The sequence below is a fragment of the Tauraco erythrolophus genome, chromosome 16, assembly GCF_009769465.1.
Source record: "Tauraco erythrolophus isolate bTauEry1 chromosome 16, bTauEry1.pri, whole genome shotgun sequence".
Taxonomy (NCBI): Eukaryota; Metazoa; Chordata; class Aves; order Musophagiformes; family Musophagidae; genus Tauraco; species Tauraco erythrolophus.
The window spans coordinates 3,090,875-3,111,401 of record NC_141480.1 but is presented as its reverse complement, the minus strand read 5'-3'; the positions used below and the strand labels follow the sequence as shown (position 1 = coordinate 3,111,401).

The window sequence follows — 20,527 nt, the reverse complement described above, 5'->3', positions numbered from 1 at the left end:
TCCTGCCATAATCAAGACTCAGAGGCTGACGATGTTGCAATCACTTCCTTTAAGAGATGAAGTAGGTGGGTCCGCGAGCCAACAGCGTGTGCTGCATCGGCAGTGCCAAGGCGAGGACGGAGGCTTCGGCTGACACTGGCAGAGGGCTTGGCACAGACTTTGCCGGTTCCCAGGACATCTCATCGCTCATGCCATGAAACATTCGCCCTGCCTGGGGGCTGGAGGGAGCCATGCCCTCCCAGACAGACGGCTGGACAAGCCGGCGGACAGTACAGGCATCCAGCCTTTACTGATTCAGCTGGATTAAAACTGGAAACTAGGAAAGGAACAGCTCTGTGTCCTCTTACCAACCCTCTGAGTCACCCGTCCTCCTACCAAACCTTTGTTTCATCCTCCAGACACAGAGAATATGAGCAAGTATCATCTTATAGCTTATTTTTTAAAGGGAGATTTGGAAGAATAGCACATGAGAGAGCCTGTCAGGGGGGACTTGCATGTCCCAACTTGGTACCAGCCTGGGATTTGGTCAGGCTGAGAAGTTCTCCCTGCCGCAGTGGCTCTGCAAAGAGTTCAGGAAGCAACTTGTACCTACTCTCCTATTTCTGTGCCCTCCACCCACCGTTGGCAAACGATGAGGTAAGAGCATATACACATCACGCAGGGAGAGATGCTGACGTAAGCCATCTCCTGGCACCACGAGCAGCGAGCTGGAGCAGCTAAGGCATGGGAAATGGAGGAAAAGCAGCAGCAAACAAAAGGAGAGGTGTTGCATGATGGCTGCGGACAGCCCAAAGCCTCGGACAGGTGGGATGGAGAGAAGCTGTGGCTCCCGCAGTGGCAATGCCCTCTCCAAGAGGACAGTGCCGGGGATGTCCAGCATCTGGTCCTTCTTCAAATCAATGCGACAGACAGGAGAAGACAATCCTTGAGGATTTCATGAGGCACTGGTGACTCACACATGGTGTGGGAGATTTTAGTAACTGAACGGCAGCACGTGCTTGACCCAAACCTTTGGTGTCCAGCACAGCCTCCCTGTGAGCGTACACAACGCTCACAGATGCACGAGTCCTTCCTTCACCGTCTCCACGGTGAATTAGCAAGGGGGCTCAAAGGCCAACCTGTAGGAAACGAAGACTAAATTCGGTCTTGCTGAATCACTCACGGCCAAAGGGCAGACCAAGAACTGCGGGTGTGAAATCAATGGCAAGCCGTAGATGTTTCCTCAAGACTTGATGTTTCTCAGCACTTGACTGCGCTCTACCAACAACCATCATGTCATGTACACACAGACACACACAGTTCGGACCGGATTGCAATCTAAGGTGTGCAGCTCACACCACCTGTATCCTGAAAACCTGCTTCCCTTGCAGATCACACTACAGATAGAGAGGGATTCAGCCTGCGATTAGGATCTGGCCCTTCACTGATGATCTACAAGAGCAGTCAACAGAGTCATCCCTACAGAGTTGGCAATGCCTGTTTAGTCACAGGAACACGTGTGGTTGCTTGAACGGGTACCTCGGAACAGCAAACGCCAGCACACCCAACCATACGGATTTGTCAGAGTTTCCACCCAAATACAGGGATTTAATGATGCCTGTAGACCTACGGCAGGAGAGGGGCTGCAAGCTGCGAGGTGATGAACGAGTACGTTGCAGAGCTCCTCACCACCCTCCCGCTGCTCCCCCCTTCTCTTGGTTAAAGCTTTGGACACCAGACCAGCTCCATTCTTTCACCCCGGACACATCATGTGCCGCTCGCCCCCAAAACACTTCGTTCTTCACGGTTAAAATCTCAAAAATATTAATCATTAACACAGATGAGCTTTGGGAGCTTGGGTGGATGTTAGGTTTTTTTTGCTTTTCTCTCCAAATTCTCAACCGGTTGAGCTAATGACGTTTCACAAACAGCAACAGTTGGGAGCTTGCAGGAACGGTGCCTTTACCGGACATAATCTCATAGCAACTCCCCACCGACAAAGCATCCCGTGCCTGGGAAGCCAGTTCCAGGGTAGCCTGCAAAGGAAACCCAGTGGGAGAGCAGATACTGCTGAACTGTCTGGATCACGTGCACACTTATTCACATGCACGGATTTACATAAAACTCGCTTTTGTTTCCCTGTGACATTTTTCTTTCTCTTTTTTTCATTCCAAACAATTTTAAAAATAAGGTTATATTAGACCACACACAGGCAGTGCTGTATCATGTCACTGCTTCTTAAGCAGAACTCTAATTTATTTCAAAGGGAAGTTCTGCTTCAAAATTGAGGGTGTGATATGAACTCAGAAATTAACACAAGAATTTTCCTTGGGGGGAACCAAGGCTGAATCAGACATGCAATAAATGACCTCGGAAGCCCTGCGCCTTGGTACATCCACCTATCCGACATTACGCTTTAATAAAAAAAAATATTTTCACCATTATCCTAATTCAAGCTAGGTAGGAGCGCTGGAAGAAGTGGATTCACTCTGGTCAGGAGGGAACAAATTACTCCTCTGTCTGTCTGCCAGGACGTCCATCAGCAGCCACCGCACTCTGCGCTCCTTCTGCCGGGAATACGGTGATTTACTGGGACACAGAACCGTCCCGGCGAGGTCCCGCAGCACAAGCCCTGCTGCCAGGGAAGCTGGCTGGGATGCTACGGCGTGTTGCTCTCCCACAGCACCAGGCACTGCTGGGAATGTACAGAGCTACTGTTCGCTTCCAGCTGCCCTCCCTGCACGCAGCACATCTGGAGAGGGACGAATCCCCATCACGCGGCGACTCCAGGGAGTTCTGCCGCTGGTTTCAACAGGATGAGAACTCGAGACAGGAAAAAGTGGTACTAAACTATTGCCCTGACAGTGCAAGCCAGGACAGAAAGACGATTTCTACACTGAAGCAGCTGAGCTGCAGATTTCCTTCCGCCAACTGCTGCGGGGGCTACAGCCTCCTGCAAAGGGATGGGGCAGCCCTGGGGGAAGGGGGCTGCAGCAGAAGCAGCCGCATCCCAGGGCTCAGCTGCCTCCACTGCGGACCTTCTGCTTGGCAAAGGGCAGCAGGAGACCTTCAGCTCCCTGCTTTTCGACCTCATGATAGACGTTGTGGACCTGTGGCCCCAGGCCAGCAGTAACTGTGCTTTCATCTTGCCCTGGCCCAAGGGGATGGTTCAAACCCACTGAACGGGCACCCAGTTCCAGGAGCCCGGCGGACCGCAGGAACCAGGCTCTGAACATCAGCGTTAGTTCCTGTGCCTGACATCTCATTCGGGGACTTTAAACATGCACAGCTCGGGAAGGTACCACCACCCTTCTGCTCCTATGAGAGCTCTGGTTAGACAACTTAATTACTAAGAAAATTACGTAGTGTCTGTTTTCCAAAGAAACTGAGGCTCTTGGACCTCTGTTCCTCACACAGACAGAAAGTCCAGTGCCTCAGCTTTATATAAAAACCACTTTAATTCTGCCTTCACGCACCTCACATGCTCATTACACACAACAGAGGTGCACAGGAGGTGTGAAGAGCCCCCCCCGGAGCTTTCCCACCCACTGGAGTGGGGAGAGGTTGTGCCCTACATACGGGACAGGACGGCTCATTCCCCTATTTTCCAGACCTATTTACAAAAGGAACTAAAAGGAACTTATAAGTGCTCCTTCTACCATTTAACTACCACATGGTACAAGATATAACAATGTTCAGAAAACCCCCTCGGGTCTAAACTCAATTATACAACTGTAGCAAGAAAAATATTTTAATCTGATCAAAGTGTTAACATGTTTGACCATGTCTGACCTCTAATGTTTGTAACCACCTAAAAGGCTGATGTTCTTACTAAGGATGTACCTTAATTTGATTTAAAGTCATTTGTACTATTTAAAAAAGGATATAGTTTTATGATTTTATATTTCATTTAGAAAAACAGTTCCTCACCTTGTTAATATTCTTTAAAAGTTTCTCGCAGATTTTTAACCAGCAAAGCCTATATATTCCACTCTGGGAAAAGCCGGACTTTTCAAGAGTCTGGAGAGCCAAAGCAGACGCAGGAACCACCACGCATGCGACACCTGAGAGCCAGGTGAGAAACGGTTCTCCTGGTGCCTTGCAAAATTTGCAAAATTTTGAGATTTCAGATGCACCCACAGTCTGTGCTGGGGTGCTCTTAACTTACCTCCCCGAGTGTGCCCTCCCCAGCCCATCCAGCCGACGGGGGCTCACAGCATAGTCCCAAAACACGGGACACCCGGGCTCAGCCCACTGCCTTCTCCCCAGCTCCAGAAGCACCTTCACCCCCGAGTCCTCCTTTCTCTCTTTGACACCTCTACTGCCAGTCCAGGCTCCTCATCCATGCTCAAACCAGCATCACTCCACCCGAAATTACCCTAAACCAGTGTTTGCCACCTGCAGCAAAGGTGCCTCACCGAGCCCAACACCTGGGATCTGCCGCTGCGGGGTGGCTCTTGCCACATCCCGCTGCTTGCCAGGGACATCAGCTGGGCTTGGTGGTGCTGCTGATGTCAGGTACCCGGGACACGTTCAGTGCATCACTCGGGAGCGACGTAAATAACACAAGTGGGTGTGTTTTGGTAAAAAGAGACAATTTTGGCTGGGGAGGTGCGGGCAGGATGCTGAGGTGAGCAGTGTAACAGTTAGTGGGCTACAACCACCTTGAGGGAAACAAAGCAAAAGTGATGCTGCTGAGAAAATAAGAAAGAAAAAAGGAAAGCGGCACGCTGGTAATGCCGGTAGCGACACACCCACCCAGGCCAGGCCGGCTCCAGTGCTGCTCAGCACCCTGACGGGGTTCGGAGGGAGCCCACAGGAAAAAAAATGTGGTTTTACAGTGCGTCGCAGGGCGGGGGTTCAACCCACAGCCTCGGTGCCGGCCACCCTTCGACCTCCAGGGAGCTGTATTGTATTTTTCAGTCAGTTAGATGTAAAGCCCTGACAGTTTGCCAAAGCACTGCTGGGTTAATTTTGTTTTAATTGTTATTTTTTGAAGGTTCTGAAATTAATCCTAGCTGCAAACAAGCGTTTCCAGGAAGCCCCATTAACCAAAATACAATCTCCACTATCGAGCGCACGCATGACTGTGATATGTAATCTCATTCCCTCACACAACCCTCCTCCCCGACTCCACTTGTGCTGAAGTGTTAATTAAACACACTTTTATGGATGGTTAAGTATCTGCAATCTTCAGTCACAGATCTGACCTCCTCAATTATTGGAAGTAGCCACTAGATTATAGCCCACACTATACAATATACACAATAGCAATAAATCTATAGGAAAGCAATACATAATTCACTCTGATAACCTCTGCCCAGTCAATATAAATACAAGACAGAATTGCCCAGAAAGATATATCGGAATAGCTACTGAATAGCCTAAAAAAAACCCAAAAGACTGGCTTTTATCTGAGGAAGAAATCTTCTCGTGTCTGCTAGGTGACGGATTTTTAGCTGAAAACATCAAATCAGCTTTTTAAGTCACGCAACGTAAAACACAGCAGGATTTGAACAGGCCTAAGTAAAGCTGGCTGAGGCGGCGGGCGATTTCCGTGGCTCTCAAGGGGACGGGATCGTTCCTCCTCTGACACTCAGTTTTTTCCCCCTTCGAGTTCTGCACAGTCTATTTACTCCCGTCCGCAGCTCCCACGGTAACCTCTTGGGGTTTTGTTACATTATCAAGCAGAAAGGCGATCCACAAATCACAATCTACTTCTTAGCTTAATTGCTAATAAATAGGCTATTGCACTTTGTTGCCCATCTAGTAAGGGTGTAAGATTAAAAGAAATATTCTACTACAGCAAATAGGTTCTGGGCTAATGTAACTCTGAATTTACCCAGATTCTATACCAGGGAACAAACTAAATGTGTTTGAACAAGACAAACTTAATACTCTCATTTAAAATGTATCAACAAGAGAGCAACTTAATATTTTAGAGGGGTGAGGGGGATACCTGGTACCTGGAAGAAAGGACAGGAGGTGGGAAGCAAAGGAAGAAATGCTTACTTGGATTACAACAAGGTACGTTGGCCCTGCCTTGCAAACGCATCTTTTCTTGCTGTAAACTGAAGGAAAATTTCAAAATTTAGGGACGGATCCTCAATACCTGCACACCGACTTCAGCAAAATTAGGACAGCCTGCAGCCGGGGCAATCTGCTCCCCCAGGAAGGGCTGTGCCAGGGCACGGGCAGGCTCACGGAGGGACCCGTCTCCTCCTGCCACACAGGCCAGCGGGGTCGGGTGGCAGGACACGGCAGAGATTCCAGGGAACAACATTTCATCACACTTTGAGTTTCATACTCCACAATCCATCCATTCTTCCTAATGCCAGTTTAACATCCTACCCCTCTAATGAAAAAAGGGTTGAAATCAAGGAAGGCTCATATATTCTTTTAAACTTTTTCCCTTCACACGTTAGAAACTAAACCTGAAAAACACCACATGATGTTCTGCTCTCATTTTCTGACTGTAAATGCAGAATAACATCTGAAATGAATGTAGCCACGAGCAACACGAGCACTGGCTATCGGCTGCAATGTCGCGACATTATTTTCTGAAGTTCTGATAGAGATGGCGATGGGAAAAGACGGCTTTAGTTTAATTATTCAGATAGCAAAACTTACAAACATTAGAACATACAGAATTACTAAAGCTGATTTGACCCGAGGGGGAAAAACTTTACAGGAAGAAGACGGGAATAGTCCTTCAGCAGCATTAAGCCTTTTCCTAAAAACCTCCATTGCCACTTTAGAAGCACAAGATGCACTTTCTGGGCCATCATCCACAACGGAGCCCTAACCAAAGGCAGACCAAAACCTGGCCCTTTTACAAGCAGATAACGTCGAACTAAAGTTAAGCTGCGGGATGTATCCCCGAACACAAACACCAGAAGCTGCTCACCTCCAAAGCCCGTGACCCAGAAAAAGGAAAGGGCATTCTTACATGAGATATTACAATTTGATTGCTGGAGGAGTAAAGGCGAACCTAGAGGGTGGGGAGACTGGAGAAGCAGCTCCTCCAGCAAATTCGGAGCGAAGCAGGCGCTTGCTGCCGAACATCTTCTCCTCCATCCCAACTCCTTCTCCCCTCGGTTTGGAGAGAACAGTGCCCAGGCATTTCAGAAACAGGGCTGCAATTTGCCAGTTAAAAAAAAAAAAGGCACGTGTAGGTGCCTGCACGATACCTGCAACATACTTCAGCAGTGAGAAAGGCCACGAAACTTCTCCGTAAGGAGAGGACGAACTCACCAGAGGTGACATAGATCCATTTGGCAGATAAGGGTCTGAGAGCATGAGGAAAGGGTAGCCAGAATACGCAGATCCTTTATACATCCCTGGGTCCTGATGCTTCATACCTGCGAAAATTAAAGTTGCCCATTAAGATTCACCTTATGACAGGTGATTCCGCTGGCTGTCAGGGAGCCCCAAAGAGGTTACAGCACATTTTGGGAGTCTTTTTGCCCCCGTACTCCTCGGAGAGGGTGCTGGGGGGTGTCGGGGTTCCCCCGAGGGTGCATTGGGAAGGCTCCTTGCTGACAGGAGCAGCTTTCCCGGGGGGGCTGTGGCAGCCAGGCTGGCATCCCTGACTCCCGGGGGCTGCAGGGCGGCAGGCTCTGGGATCAGGGGGTTCAGCCACCGCCGGGAAGGTGAGCGCTTGGCTTGGGTGGGCCAGCGAGGACCAGGGATGGGGACACACACGCCCTCCCACCCCCAGCCGCGGGGATCGCTGCTACTAACCATCATCCATGTGGTCCGGGAGCTTCTCCTGATAAACCCTCTGCGGATCCTGCACACGCCTGAGGGCCTGCATGGGGAGGAGAGAGAGAGGCAGAGCGAGGGGTGGCGGGGCGGGGGGCGCGGGCGCGGGGCGGGGGCGGCGCGGGCGGCCGGGCTCACCTCGGGGTCGGCGGCGGCGGCGGCGGCCGGGCTGCCGCTGCCCTCCGACTCGTTCACCAACGAGGACTTGAGGTCGGCCAGGTCGCGCTCCGTGAAGGCGTTCTCGGGGATCTTCTCCTCCTGCTCGCCCTCGTCCTTGAAGGCCAACATCTCGTCGGTGGCCCCCAGGTCGTCCCCGCCGCCGCTGCCCAGCTGCGGCATTTTCCTCCCGCCGCTCCCTCCCGAGCCGCGCAGCAACTTTCCCGGCGAGTATTGTTCTCCGCCGCCCGGATCAAGCCCTTCGCAATTATTATTTTTTTTTTCTTCCCTCAATTTCTTTTTTTTTTTTCCCCTCTTGAAAAAAAAAATTTTGCTCCCTCTTGAAATTTTTCTTTTCAAAGTTTTTTTTTCCTTTCAACTTTCAAACTTTTTCCTTTAATTTTGCTTCCCCTTTTCAAATTCCCTTTAAGCCCTTTCTTTTCAAAAAAAAAAAAAAAGAACTCTTAAAATTATAATTGCTTTTCCTTCTTAAATCTTTTCCTTCCCCCCCCCCCTCCCTCCCTCCCTCCCCCGGCGGCTCACGGGGGGCTCGGCAGGCTGCGGGCTGGGCGTCGCGGGATGCCGGGCTCCACAAGCCCCCCCACCCCGTGCCGCCCCCCACCCCCCCGCGAGCCCCGGAAAGTTTCCCTGGGAGCAGCGGGCGCCGGCGGCAGCCAGAGGCACGGAGCGCCCGGTGCCTGTGTGCGAGCGCGGCAGCGCGGCGGCCAAGGGCTGCCGACATCAAAGCGGCCGCCGGGTGATTGGCAGCTGCGGGGAGGGGCCGGGGGCGGGCGCACACGGAGACACACACACACACACGCGCGCGCACAGACGCGCGCACACCCCGCGCGCGCTTGCACACGCGCTGGCACGCGGAGGTGCTGCCTTAAAGGGACCGCCAGCCCGCCTAAGGACACCCCCACCCACCCCGCCGGCGCGCTATAGCGGGGTGACCCCCCCCCCCCCCCACCTCCCCATCCCGGCCGTGCGGCCCGGCACGGGGAGGGGGGACCCCGCCGGCTCCCGCTATGCCAACCCGGCCCGGCTGCGGGGGTGTTGGGTGTTTGGGGGTGCGGGGTGCCCCGACGGTGGTGCAGCCCCCCCCGGCGGTGTGCACGCAGACCTGAGCGTGCACATCTGTGCACGCGCGTGTGGGTGCACGCGCCTCTGCTCGCACGTCTGTACACACGCCTGTGCTCACACGTGTTCGCACACATCTGCACGGACATCTGTGCGCACACACTCACCTGCACACGCGTCTGCGTGCCCCCGTCTGCCTGTGCATCTGCATCTGTAGGTGCTTATGGGTGCGTACACAGCTGCACGCACATCTGCACGCAGACATCTCCAAAAGCATCCCCGCACGGCTCTGTGTGCACACATCTGCGTGTGCACAGTCTGTACACAGGCCTCCGCACACGTCCACATCTGTGCAGCACCACACGCGTCTCTACAGGTGTCTGGGTGTGCATCGACACGCACATCTGTACACACACATCAGCACGCACAGCTACACATCTGGCACACGCGAGCACTCGCACACCTACACGCACACCAGCGGGATCCACACGCATCCCTGAACACATCAGCACAAGTGGGCACACAACTGCACACATCAGCACGCACACACATCTGCACATGGAAACACATCTGCACATGGAAACACATCTGCACGCTCACGTTTGCCCGTGAATCTACAAGCACAGATCGGCAGCACACGACTAAACAGAGAGGACAGTCTGTACGATGAGCTGCAGACACACATCAGCACGTGTAGGTGTGCACGTACAGACACACACCAACACACATGCGTGCACACACACACCCCAACACGTACATGTGTGTGCACAGACACACATCCACACATATATGTGTGTGCACACAGAACACATCAGGATGTGTACGTGTGCGCACACGGACATCCATCAGCACATAGGAGTGCACATGGACACATCAGCACACACACACATCTGCACACGGAAACACATCTGTACACGCAAACACATCTGCACGCTCACGTTTGCCCGTGAATCTACAAGCACAGATTGGCAGCACACGACTAAACAGAGAGGACAGAGAGACACATCAGCACGTGTAGGTGTGTGCACACAGACACACACCAACACATGCATGTGTGCACAGACATACACCAACACATACATGTGTGCACGGACACACATCCACACACACATGTGTGCGCACACAGAACACATCAGGACGTGTACGTGTGTGCACGTGGACATCCATCAGCACACAGGAGTGCACACGGACACATCAGCACATATGTGTGAGCACATGCACACACGTGTGCGCACAGCAGTTGCGTGCTCACGGCCGGGGGAGCACGCCACGCACGCAGGCACGTGCGGGTGCCCACGGCGATGCCCGCGGCCCCCCGCTCCCCACCATCGCTCCCGCATCCCCGGCCCCTTCGGAGGCACAGACGTGACGTCGGATCTCAGAAAATTATTAGTTTTCCTGAGTGCCCCCGAGGGTCAGGAAACACGGAATTACCGTCCTCGCAGCCGATTTCGAAGACACTAAACACTTCTGTGTCGGCGTCGGATTTTTTTTTTAAGCAGTTCCCATGGAAGAGGAAACTCCCCATCTCTTCTGATCACATACGACAGGTCCTGTGCATGTCTCCGGTAGCCTAAAACAACACTCCGATATTTATTTTCCTTAATTAAGATTGCATAAGATAGCCCTGGGTCCTGGAGACTTTTCTACAGACTGTAATGACGCCATGTAAATTGTTTTTTATGACCCAATATACTACATATTGTCACATTTCAGCCCTTGAATAGGAATCTAAAAATCTCGGTCCCTATTTTTCCTGCTAATTAGGGTATTATTAGTAGGGATATAATCTCATTACTTTTTGGGGAGGAGAAGAACTAGTTGGAGCCACTTTGAAAAGTACTGAGTATATTTAAATGAAGCAAAATCCGTCTTTCTGCTAATTGCTGATTTTGCATGACATAGAATTCTTGTCCTGATTTAGGGGCCACAGTTTACGCTGGGCTAAAGGAGAGGGGAGAGGGAAAGGATGCCCTTTGCTTTTTTTCCTGCTCAGCTCTCCCACCCAAACGAACGAGCGGGCTACCCCATAGGAAACTCCGTCTGCAAATTTCCATTCTTTTAAACATCACGAAAATAAAATAAGCTGCAGCCACTTTGAGTGATAATCATTTGAATGAAATATTTGCTACTTTTAAGATGTTTTTTTTCTTCTTCTTTCAGATGATCCTCTTGTTTTGCATGTGAAAAAAATCGTCTGAGATTTACAGCCCTCCCAAATGGAGATAAAGCCTTGGCAATGAGTTGGAAACCTGTTGTAATCTGTGATCCAGGAAACAAAGAGCCTCATTAATGCAGAGACTTTGGTGAGCCTTTGATGTTAGCTAGCATAGCATTCACTCTCAGTTCCATTTGCATTTAAACATTCATAAAAACATCATCTCTGCTTCCTTTGCCTTAAGCAATTTAGGAGTAAAGTATAGCTTCTATTTAAAGAAACCCACTGTGGTGAGGCTTAGAATACAAATATCACATAATCTTCAAGCAGAGCAAATATTTTATCCTACATTTCTGGTGGGCACATTTAATAATATTATATTTAAGACCCAAAATAAAAGATCCATCTTATTTTCATTAACCTTACACCACATACTCGAGTGAAAAGAGAAAAGGGGCCCTGGTAATTCAAAATATACTACGTACCAATTTGTGGAAGTAAGAGAATCCAGAGGATTTTACATTATTCACGGGAGCTGAATTTTTGAAAACTGCGTGCCTACAGCAAGGTGCCTAAATCCATATTCAGGCACACAACACTGAAAATTTTGAACAAGGTTAGTTTTTTATATATAGAGCTGTAGTTTTCTGAGCTGCAGAATCTTCATCCTGGTGTTAGAATGGAGACAAATCAGGTTTTTTTTTTTTAATTATTATTAATTTTTTTTACATACACGTGAAAATAAAAGGCTAAAAAATCAGAATAATCCTAATGTGGAGATTTTCTTCCAAGAGAAGGCACTGTTGCTCCTAGAGGGCCTCCGGAGGGGATGGCAGCGTGGGGGGAATTTGGGCAATCACTTAGAAAACAAAGGCCTATCTATCTTACTATTTTCAAAAGTATTATTCACCAACACACCTAGCAGAAGTCGAACAGTGCTTGACTTGATGTTTGGAAATATTCCGCTCAGGTCGCCCACATTCACTGTGCCATTAAAAATAACAGGGCGAGTTGAAATCGATCCCGTGTCACCTCGGGAATTCTTTATGTTTTCACTCTAAGGAGCAAATATAAGGAAATCTTTATGTTTGGTGCTGTGAGTCAGTTCAGCCAGACCGATGTTTTAAGCATTATAAGCAAGTTTCCTATATGATGAATATCCAAAATTAAAAACTGAAATGGAAAACACTTAAAAACAACTTTACCTTGGATAAAATATTTCTGGAGCTGGATCAAAGTAAAACAAAAAGCCTGGCTTGCTTGTCAGATCATATCTGCGCCGAACTTCAAGGTTTGATTTGTATTATTTACATGGAAAAGGTCCCAAGAAACCAATTTGGCACTAAGTATCTTCATTACGTTTTTTCGCTTGTATGGGTGATTAAATCAATCCAGGGCTCCTATTTTAATTTTTTTTGAAAGGTGCAGCCATCTGTGAATTGAGGAACTTTTCTGATGTCATCTTTGTGCCTCAGACATAGGCTTTTTTCCTTCCTTTTTTTTTTTTTTAATAACAAGACTTTTGAAGGAGCATGTTTGTTTCATGATTAGAGTTTCTAACTGCCCTTCCACTAACTGTTTAGAATTAAAGGTGTATAATAACTTTTTAGAACATTTTAACTGTAACACCTGCAGAGAACAGTAAACTGGATTAAATTATAACCAAGTCTGTCTGTCTGTCATTCCTTCTATTCCTCATCCTGCATTTATCAGCACGTTCTCTGCACGCTCTGCGTGAAACTCAGTACAGGTATTTCTGCACCCCGCTACACACAGCGGCGTTTCGTGACTTCACTGTACACATCACATTAAGTGAAGCCTCTCCTTTAAAGTCAATGTAGATATTGCCACCAACTTCTCTTGGGCTAGGGATGCATCTCCTGTTCTTTAAAAGGGGCTTCAGAGTGAAGCACTTGGATTTATTTACTTTAGTTTATTTGGTTTTCTCAGGTTTTTGGTTCATTTAATAGAATCAGTTTGGAGTAGCTCCCATTTTACTCTCTTTGGACACGTTTTATCCTCTCAGACTAGTTCATTTAATGTGGGTGAGGGACACATCTATCCCTGGCAGGTTGAATATCCTACGTCTGCCTTCCTATTTCGTTGTATTTGCAGCAAATATGTTTCCCTGACATGCATACACAGATCAAAGTATGCTTTAATTCTAAACCAGATTTATTTCAGCGTGGCTTTTTTTTTGTAGCCAATTAATCAATTCTCTACTAACAGAGGAACCTTCTAACTATTTACCATTCTTTTGGAGAAAAACATTTGCGTGATGGTCCCAGAAGGATGGCTTGATTGATAGATTTGGCAGCGCAAATGCTTCAGATGAGACGGATGAAAACTCCTGTGCGGGGTTCCAGCTGGGAGCAGGAGCTCCTGGAGCATAGGCTGGTACCAGCTGAACTAATCCTGGCAAGTGACCAGAGTAAATCAGGCCACTGAAAGCTCTGTTTTGCCCAAAGGGGTTTACACTGGTGTAATTACCTCAGCATAGTCATAGCAGGAACGTTTCCTTAGTCTAGACAAGCTCTAATAGGTGAAATAGATCTATCGTTTGCAACTGAAACATCTCGACCCAGCTAAGGCAAGCGCAAACTCTCGCCGCCTTCCTTCCGCTTTGCTTTCCCTTCGCTCGGGCGCGCCCGAGGATCCAGCAGGATTTTGTGTTGGTTTGGAGCATCCTCTAGTTTCATTGGTCTGCAATAGAAAAAAGGGTCAAACGGTTGCTCAGCCATTGCTCAGACCTGATTCACTCCACCCATCTTCATCTTGCACGGTTTTAAGTGCTTATTTGACTTCGTGCATCGATCTAAACGTGCTTAAAGGATTCACTGGCAGATGCCAAAAGATTGCTTTTAAAATACCAACGGAAAATCGACTCCCTGCCATCGCAATATTTAGGTTGCTTTCAAATGTCTACATGCTTTTCTGGAAATGTTTCCAGCTGTTAGGACTGGAGACTCCTTTTTTCCCCCCTTGGAGGCAAGTAGCGAAGGCATTGCAGTCCGCCGACTGGGCCCAGCATCCTGCTTTCTCCAGGAAAAGGGGATAATCTCTCTCAAAAGACTTCACCAGATGTCAAAAGCCATGGTGTGAAATCCATTTCGGAGGCTGTGATCTTTGGATAACTCCCTGCTTGTACGGCACAACATGGCACAAGCCATCGTCGAATCTCCCAGCGCAGTTTTTGGGTTTTCCTTTGTTTAGAAGATACCCTCTGTTTCCATTTTGTCAGGTTGTAAGACTGTCTCTTCGGGCAATTTTCACTTAACAAGTCTTTTCTTTGTTCCTGATACAAATAACACTTTGGATTATTAAAGGACTTTAAAAGACTCATCTATTTTTCACTCTGTGTTTTGCTCACCTCTCGCTGTTGGAACTGGACCAAGCAACTGGCATCGTGTTTAATATTTCTTATTACTTTCACTGTCAGGTTCTCAGGCGCTTGCCCAATGCTGAAATATCTGAGTTTCAAACAGGAAGGAGCATGTTTATTTGTTTACAAAAACACTTTTCCAGGGCTCCATCCTGTGGTCACACAATCATCCAAGTAGTCCCTGCTCCCATGAGTCATGCCTCTAAATTAAAAGGACCCATGAAGATGGATTTGCAGAATCACACTCATTGCTTCCACAACCGTTTTTCCATAAACCATCGGGAAAATTATGTTGATTTTCGGATCCATAAAACCTTATTTTTACCAAACCAAAGTATTGGGTTCCTTTTTTCCCTGACAGTGTCCTTCACATTTTAACAAAATCCTTACAAGCCGATAAAAAGTAACCCCTTGCTGTACATTTGTTACAATTCACATAGAATACACTTTGTCCTGGGATTCCTGTTTGTACCTTGGATGGAGCAAAGTACAGGAGAAATCCAAATATTGTTCTTTTAGCTCAGGCTCTGCTCAGACATGCTATCCAGGCTGCAGCTGAGCCTTGTCAAGAGGTTGTTATCCAGAGCGAGCTTCCAACTGCTTCTTCCCTTCTTGCACATCTCCCACCGAAGGTGACCGTGCTCCATTGGATGGGACAGCACAATTTCACGCGTAGGCACTCCCCATCCTGCTTCTGTCCGAATAAGCCCGTTCCTAAAAGACAGCCCTATTGTTGAAAGGGCACTAAGAAGAACCATTTCAAAACACCTGGGTTAGACAGGTCTGAATGAGGATCACTGCTGACAACGGGGCTGCACAGCGGCGATGAACTGCCGAACTGGTGGCAGACTGAAACTGGTTTTAGTTGTTGTGACTTGGGACATCTGAATGGAGAACGGCTGTTTCTGGATGCTCGAGAGGGCAGCGAAAGGAACGAGACCCAACCTAGAGGCTGCTTGGCCAAAAGGGACCTGCGGGGACTGGTGCTGCTGGGGGAAAGCGAAAAGAGTTTAGGATTGTTATGACAACCCTGGCTGCAGCTCTTTCTGTGATCCCCACATTAGCACATCAAACTCCTGCAGAGCCGAGCTGGAGGCTTTGGCAGTCTCCTGCCTTACACCAACACGCATTTGAGCCCCGTGGCAGGAAGCCCTCCCTGAGACTCTGCAGTCTGATCACCTCCTTCCCAGTGCCGGAGCTATGCAGAAAGAAAGGGGGAAAGAAATGGAAACAGCTGGTAGGAAGTGAGATTAAAAGGAAACTGTCAGGATAACGGTGGTGGGATAGGGTGGCCAGAGCAGAAGCCAAAGGAAAATGATTCCAATGTCTAAAAGCCACCCATATCATGTGGAGTGTGTTGATCACTTCAGCACCACTCCAGACCCACAGCAAAAGGTGTCTTTCTCTGCACCTATTAGTTGTTTTTTTTTTTCCTGCATTGTTTTTAGTTTATGATTGTTGCCTGCTGTGAGAAAGAAGAAAAATAATTGAAGAGATGAGGGGGAAAATGAAGCAGGGAAAGAACCTGAGACTAGAGGGGTATCACCGAATTTATAAATGTTCACACCAAAATTATTGAAAGGAAAAGAAGGAAAGAATAGAACATATTTACAAATCCTAATTGAGCAAGGCAGAGCTTTCTGCTAACGAATGCAGAGCACTTCATTTACTACTTGGAATGTATTTTTATTTATTTTGCAGATGTTATTTCTTTCAGATCTTCACTGATGACTTTCTCTGACAACGAGCCAGGGTGAGCTTGTCAGCATCATACCTCTGTACTTCAGACTGAAAAATGAGAGAAGGGTGAGGAGAGGTAAAAGCAGAAGGGAGGCTTGTATTCCTGCATCATTTATGCCACCCCCTTTACCCTTGCCGTTTCCCTCTTGCCAATAGTTTCATCGCTTCCCCTCGTTCGAGTGGGGGTGGGGGACCTTGTGCCAAGTACAGCGTGGTTGCTCCTACCTCCTTCCCTGCACTGCTGAAGTGGCTATACAGAAACCAGATTAAAGCAGCATTAAAAGCTGTGCTACAAATCCTGCCACATTAAGCAAGACAATTCTTGGAGCTGTTTTGGGCTAGCTGAACAGAAGGGGTGCCTTTGAGTTGAACTACATGTTTCAACAGTATGTTGTTCTGAAAAGTGTTGTATATGTGCCGACATCCGCTGTTGGCATGTGTACAGACTGAAGCTTGCCAGCTCCTCCTAATCTGGAAAGAGGAGACATGCAGTGCTAAATACATGTGTCATCACTAGTCATTCCCCCCTCTCCTCTCCCAATTTTATCATTTGGTTGTGCAATATATTTGAACCGAGTCAGCCCATTTAGTTCAGATGAACTTAGGCCAAATAACTGTACTGGAGCTGACTTCAGAGGCTTGAGAGGAGTTGCTGGAGTAGCTCTCCCATAAGGAAATGCAAACACTCTGTTATGCTCCTTATTCTACTCCTTAGACAAAGGTCTTTTGGTAGGGTTGCAGTCAGAGGGAGGGAGGGCGAGCCCCTAAGAACACAAACAAACTATGCAGCTCGTTGCATCATAGGACTTTTGACTCCCGTCACGTTAAATCTTACAGGCAAAACAGGGCCAGGCCTAAGCAGAGCTTACAAAGGGGACTCCAAGGAATCCCGTGCTGCAAGGGATGGTTTTGGTGACTCAGTAGGTGACAAAGGTTCTTCTGAGTCAGGACTGAAGCAGTGTTTTTGCATGACGTTAGCACACCCGAGCTTAGGATGTTTTTTAGACTGAAAGCCTGACTACTCATGCCAGTAAGGGTCCTGGGAGATTTTTGCACTCACACAGGTGGTGATTCCAGTCTCCTGGTCAAAGTCCAGCTGTATTAACTGCGTTTTCCCTCAGTAACTGGTTTGTATGGTGTCAATTATTGCCCCCTTTAAGGCTATGACCATAGTCTATACCACAGCCCTGAAGCATGACTGTAGCTGGTTGTCATGCACCTTTAACTATTAGTTGGAAGCCAACACCTGGGCAACTACAGCATCAGCTGCTCAGTATTTAGGCAGGGATCTCAGGGCTCCTTCCTCTTCCCCTGATGATGGTTACAGCACTAGCGGTATGTGAGCTCTCTCATTTCAAACTTGTCCACAGAGGCTGTTGGGACACCTTTGGGTTTCTGGGCTGGCTTAAGCCAGCTTGTGTGGCTCTGTGCTTTACCACCAGCACTTCCCTGATCATGGGGTATGTTCAGGAGTTACCTGCAGCTCTCCTGTTTTTCTTAAGTGGCTTTGGTGCTCCTTATCTTGTCAACCAAGTGGGCTGATAACAGAAGCCCTGAATGCGGTCAGGAGTCCAGAGTATGGTTTGGTGGATCCTCATCCAGATTTTAGCTCTTGACACCCTCAGTTTTGGACTGATGTGCATGGGAGTTTGTGTCCTTAATTCTGTGGTGAATCTGTTAGTTGTGTGCTTGTGATGTGTATGGATCCAGGAACGATGCAGTAGAAGCAGATGAGGTGTTTCTGAAGGCGATGGAGATGTGGAAAGTGTGCAGTTGCAATAGGCAGCTTGGTTACAGACAAATTGAAGTTGCTAAAAGTTTCAGTGATTAGAGAAGAAAGCACAGAAGCGGAGACTTTAGAAGGATAAGAAGAAAAAGTATGTAAAAGTGTGATCACTCATTTTAATGGCTAAACATGAATTGTGTTACGAGATGCTTTCATCTTAGCATAGGTTAGCATTCCCTAGCTTTTTATATTTGTATATAAATATTTTTCTTGAAGTAAAGTCAGCCTAATTGGAAGTAAGAGCTATTCTGTCGTTTATTTTAATACTCCAATATATTTCCCCTAGTTAATCATTGCTATTTCTAAATATAAATTTCCTTTCCTTTTCTTTCAAGTCACTTAAAATGAAAGGGCCTGCTTTACTCTTTGACCTTCTCTAACAAGCAGATCCTTGAAATGCAGCATTTCCAGAAAGCAAGCTGTAGGAACAACAGATGGATTTAGTAAATGACAGCCTGCGGATGAATTGTATGAGGAGTAAGTTTGGGACGGAGGCTTAAAATGCACAGAAATTTTCTATGCTGTAGCTTGTTTCTTGCTGTCAAACACTGCCTGGTAAATGCGTAGCGTGTGTGATGTTGGCTTTCTGTTCTGATTGATTTGTAGAAGCCGTTCCATCCCAAATTACCAGCTATTTGGGTCTCAGCCTGCAATCCTACTCAGCCAGGAGACTCTGTCCTCTAGGTACGTTTCAGTATTTTGCATTTCTTTTATTTGCTAAAGCTATTCTGACAGACTACTTACACTCATCAGCAGATTCTAAAACCTGTTTGTGGTTTCCCAGGGATTTCACAGACAAATTAGTGCATGTGTATTTGCAGGACAGGTGACTCCTAAATGATAAAAATGTAGTTTGTAATCAAAGTGCCTTTCTTGTAACAATAATCTTGAGCTAGATATTTGCTTATCTTCTGACGTGCTAATCCTAAAAAAGATTAACCACTCATTTTTCAAAAGCTTGGTCTTGGTTCTGCAGACCTTGCTGACATAACTAAATCTTACTGAGTTCATGAGGTGTAATTGTGTGCAAGGACTGCAGGAATGGACGTTCCCCTCAATAGGTTTCCTCGGTGTGATTTAGCTGTTGCTCTGAGGTTTGAAGCTCCATAATGTATTTGGTACAGAGTAGCAGCAGTAAGTTGTCATCGTGATCAAACACAAAGCTTCTGTGGGGAAGAATAAATTATTTGCATAGGTGTGATGCATGCTTGAAGGGAATTTGATAAGTTGCATGTTGAGCACTGGGAAAATTTCTGAAAATGATCCACGTTGCTCTTCATGGTGTCAGAAACAACGTTGGAAAGAGATCATCACTGGCTCTGGTTATTGCATAGCATTATTACAGGTCTTCTGAAATGAATGTATCTAAGATAGCATGGCAATCAATGCAAGATCAGGCAGGCTCAGGATTTTTTACATAAATAAGGATTTATTTCTACTCTTATATTCCTAAGATGGTCAATGCATTTTACAACGATTTCCTGTGCTGTGTCTGAGTTTGCAGTCCTTGAAGTCACTCGCGTTTCCATCAGTCGCGTGACGGACTTCGGTGAATCTCTGCATCGGGGTTTTGCGTGGAACCAACGTTGTTCAGTCCGAGACTCGCAGAAATCGCGTTTGCTTTAGCTAAAACGTGATTCCCTTTGGTGAGGGAAAGGTGCATATGGTAATAATGAGGATGGTAATTTTGTCAACACTTGGGAAACTTGCAGAAAATATTCTCAGTGCTGCTTTCTGCTTGCCCTTGGAATGTGGGCAGTGGTTCACTACTGTCCACTGCCCCCGTCCCAGATAGTACCGACTGGGGACCAGTCCGGCTCCCATCCCCGGGCGTGCTCCTGCTTCCTTACAAAGGGAACTAGTGCGTGTGGGGGATGGGTGTGCATGTGGATCTCCTCCGGAAACAGAGATGGTGTGGGATGAGGGTGTGTACCCAGGGACAAGGATTGCAGGGTGTATTGCAGGCAGCATCTGCCCAGCAATGTAGATTCTGCCTCTAGGGAACCTTCCTTCAGAAGAGCGTCTGGCGTTGTGAATGCTCCGCTTGCAGAGCAGGTCTCAGTGCTACTGTGCTTAATATCCTGGTAGCATCCAGTGGCCAGGCTACAAATTACACTTGGTAATGGTAACAAGATTCTGCAAAATTTTCGTGCAATTCACAGGTCCAAGCAGAACTGCTTCTATGAGAAACAGTGGCACAATGCAAATTTTAACAATTAATTCCAGTAAAACAGCAACCCTAGTCTATACCTGTGAGTTTCTTCCAAGGCAGACACTGAGTGAAAATACATTCTCTTTTTTTTTTTGTTCTTCTCAAAAGGTCCATCCCATGACAGTTATCTGCACAGTAGGTTTCACTGCGTTCCTAGGGCTACTCACTTGTAAAAGGGCTGCAGCAACGCACAGCAACCGGAATAGTTTTTCCGTGATGTGATTTGTTACTGCTCTGAGGTTTGCCACTCCATAATACGAGTTGTTGATG

General features: G+C 47.6%; 1 protein-coding gene across 1 annotated transcript in view; it reads right to left on the bottom strand.

Moving 5' to 3' along the window:
- TCF7 (transcription factor 7) overlaps window positions 1-8,082 on the bottom strand; it is a 71,486-nt gene extending 63,404 nt beyond the window's left edge. The window contains exons 1-3 of the mRNA XM_086621898.1: window positions 7,882-8,082; window positions 7,723-7,789; window positions 7,234-7,340 (exon numbers count right to left, since the gene is read on the bottom strand). Coding sequence (XP_086478024.1) covers window positions 7,234-7,340; window positions 7,723-7,789; window positions 7,882-8,082 — 375 coding nt within the window. The remainder of the gene's footprint in view (window positions 1-7,233; window positions 7,341-7,722; window positions 7,790-7,881) is intronic.
- Window positions 8,083-20,527: the final 12,445 nt, after the last annotated feature.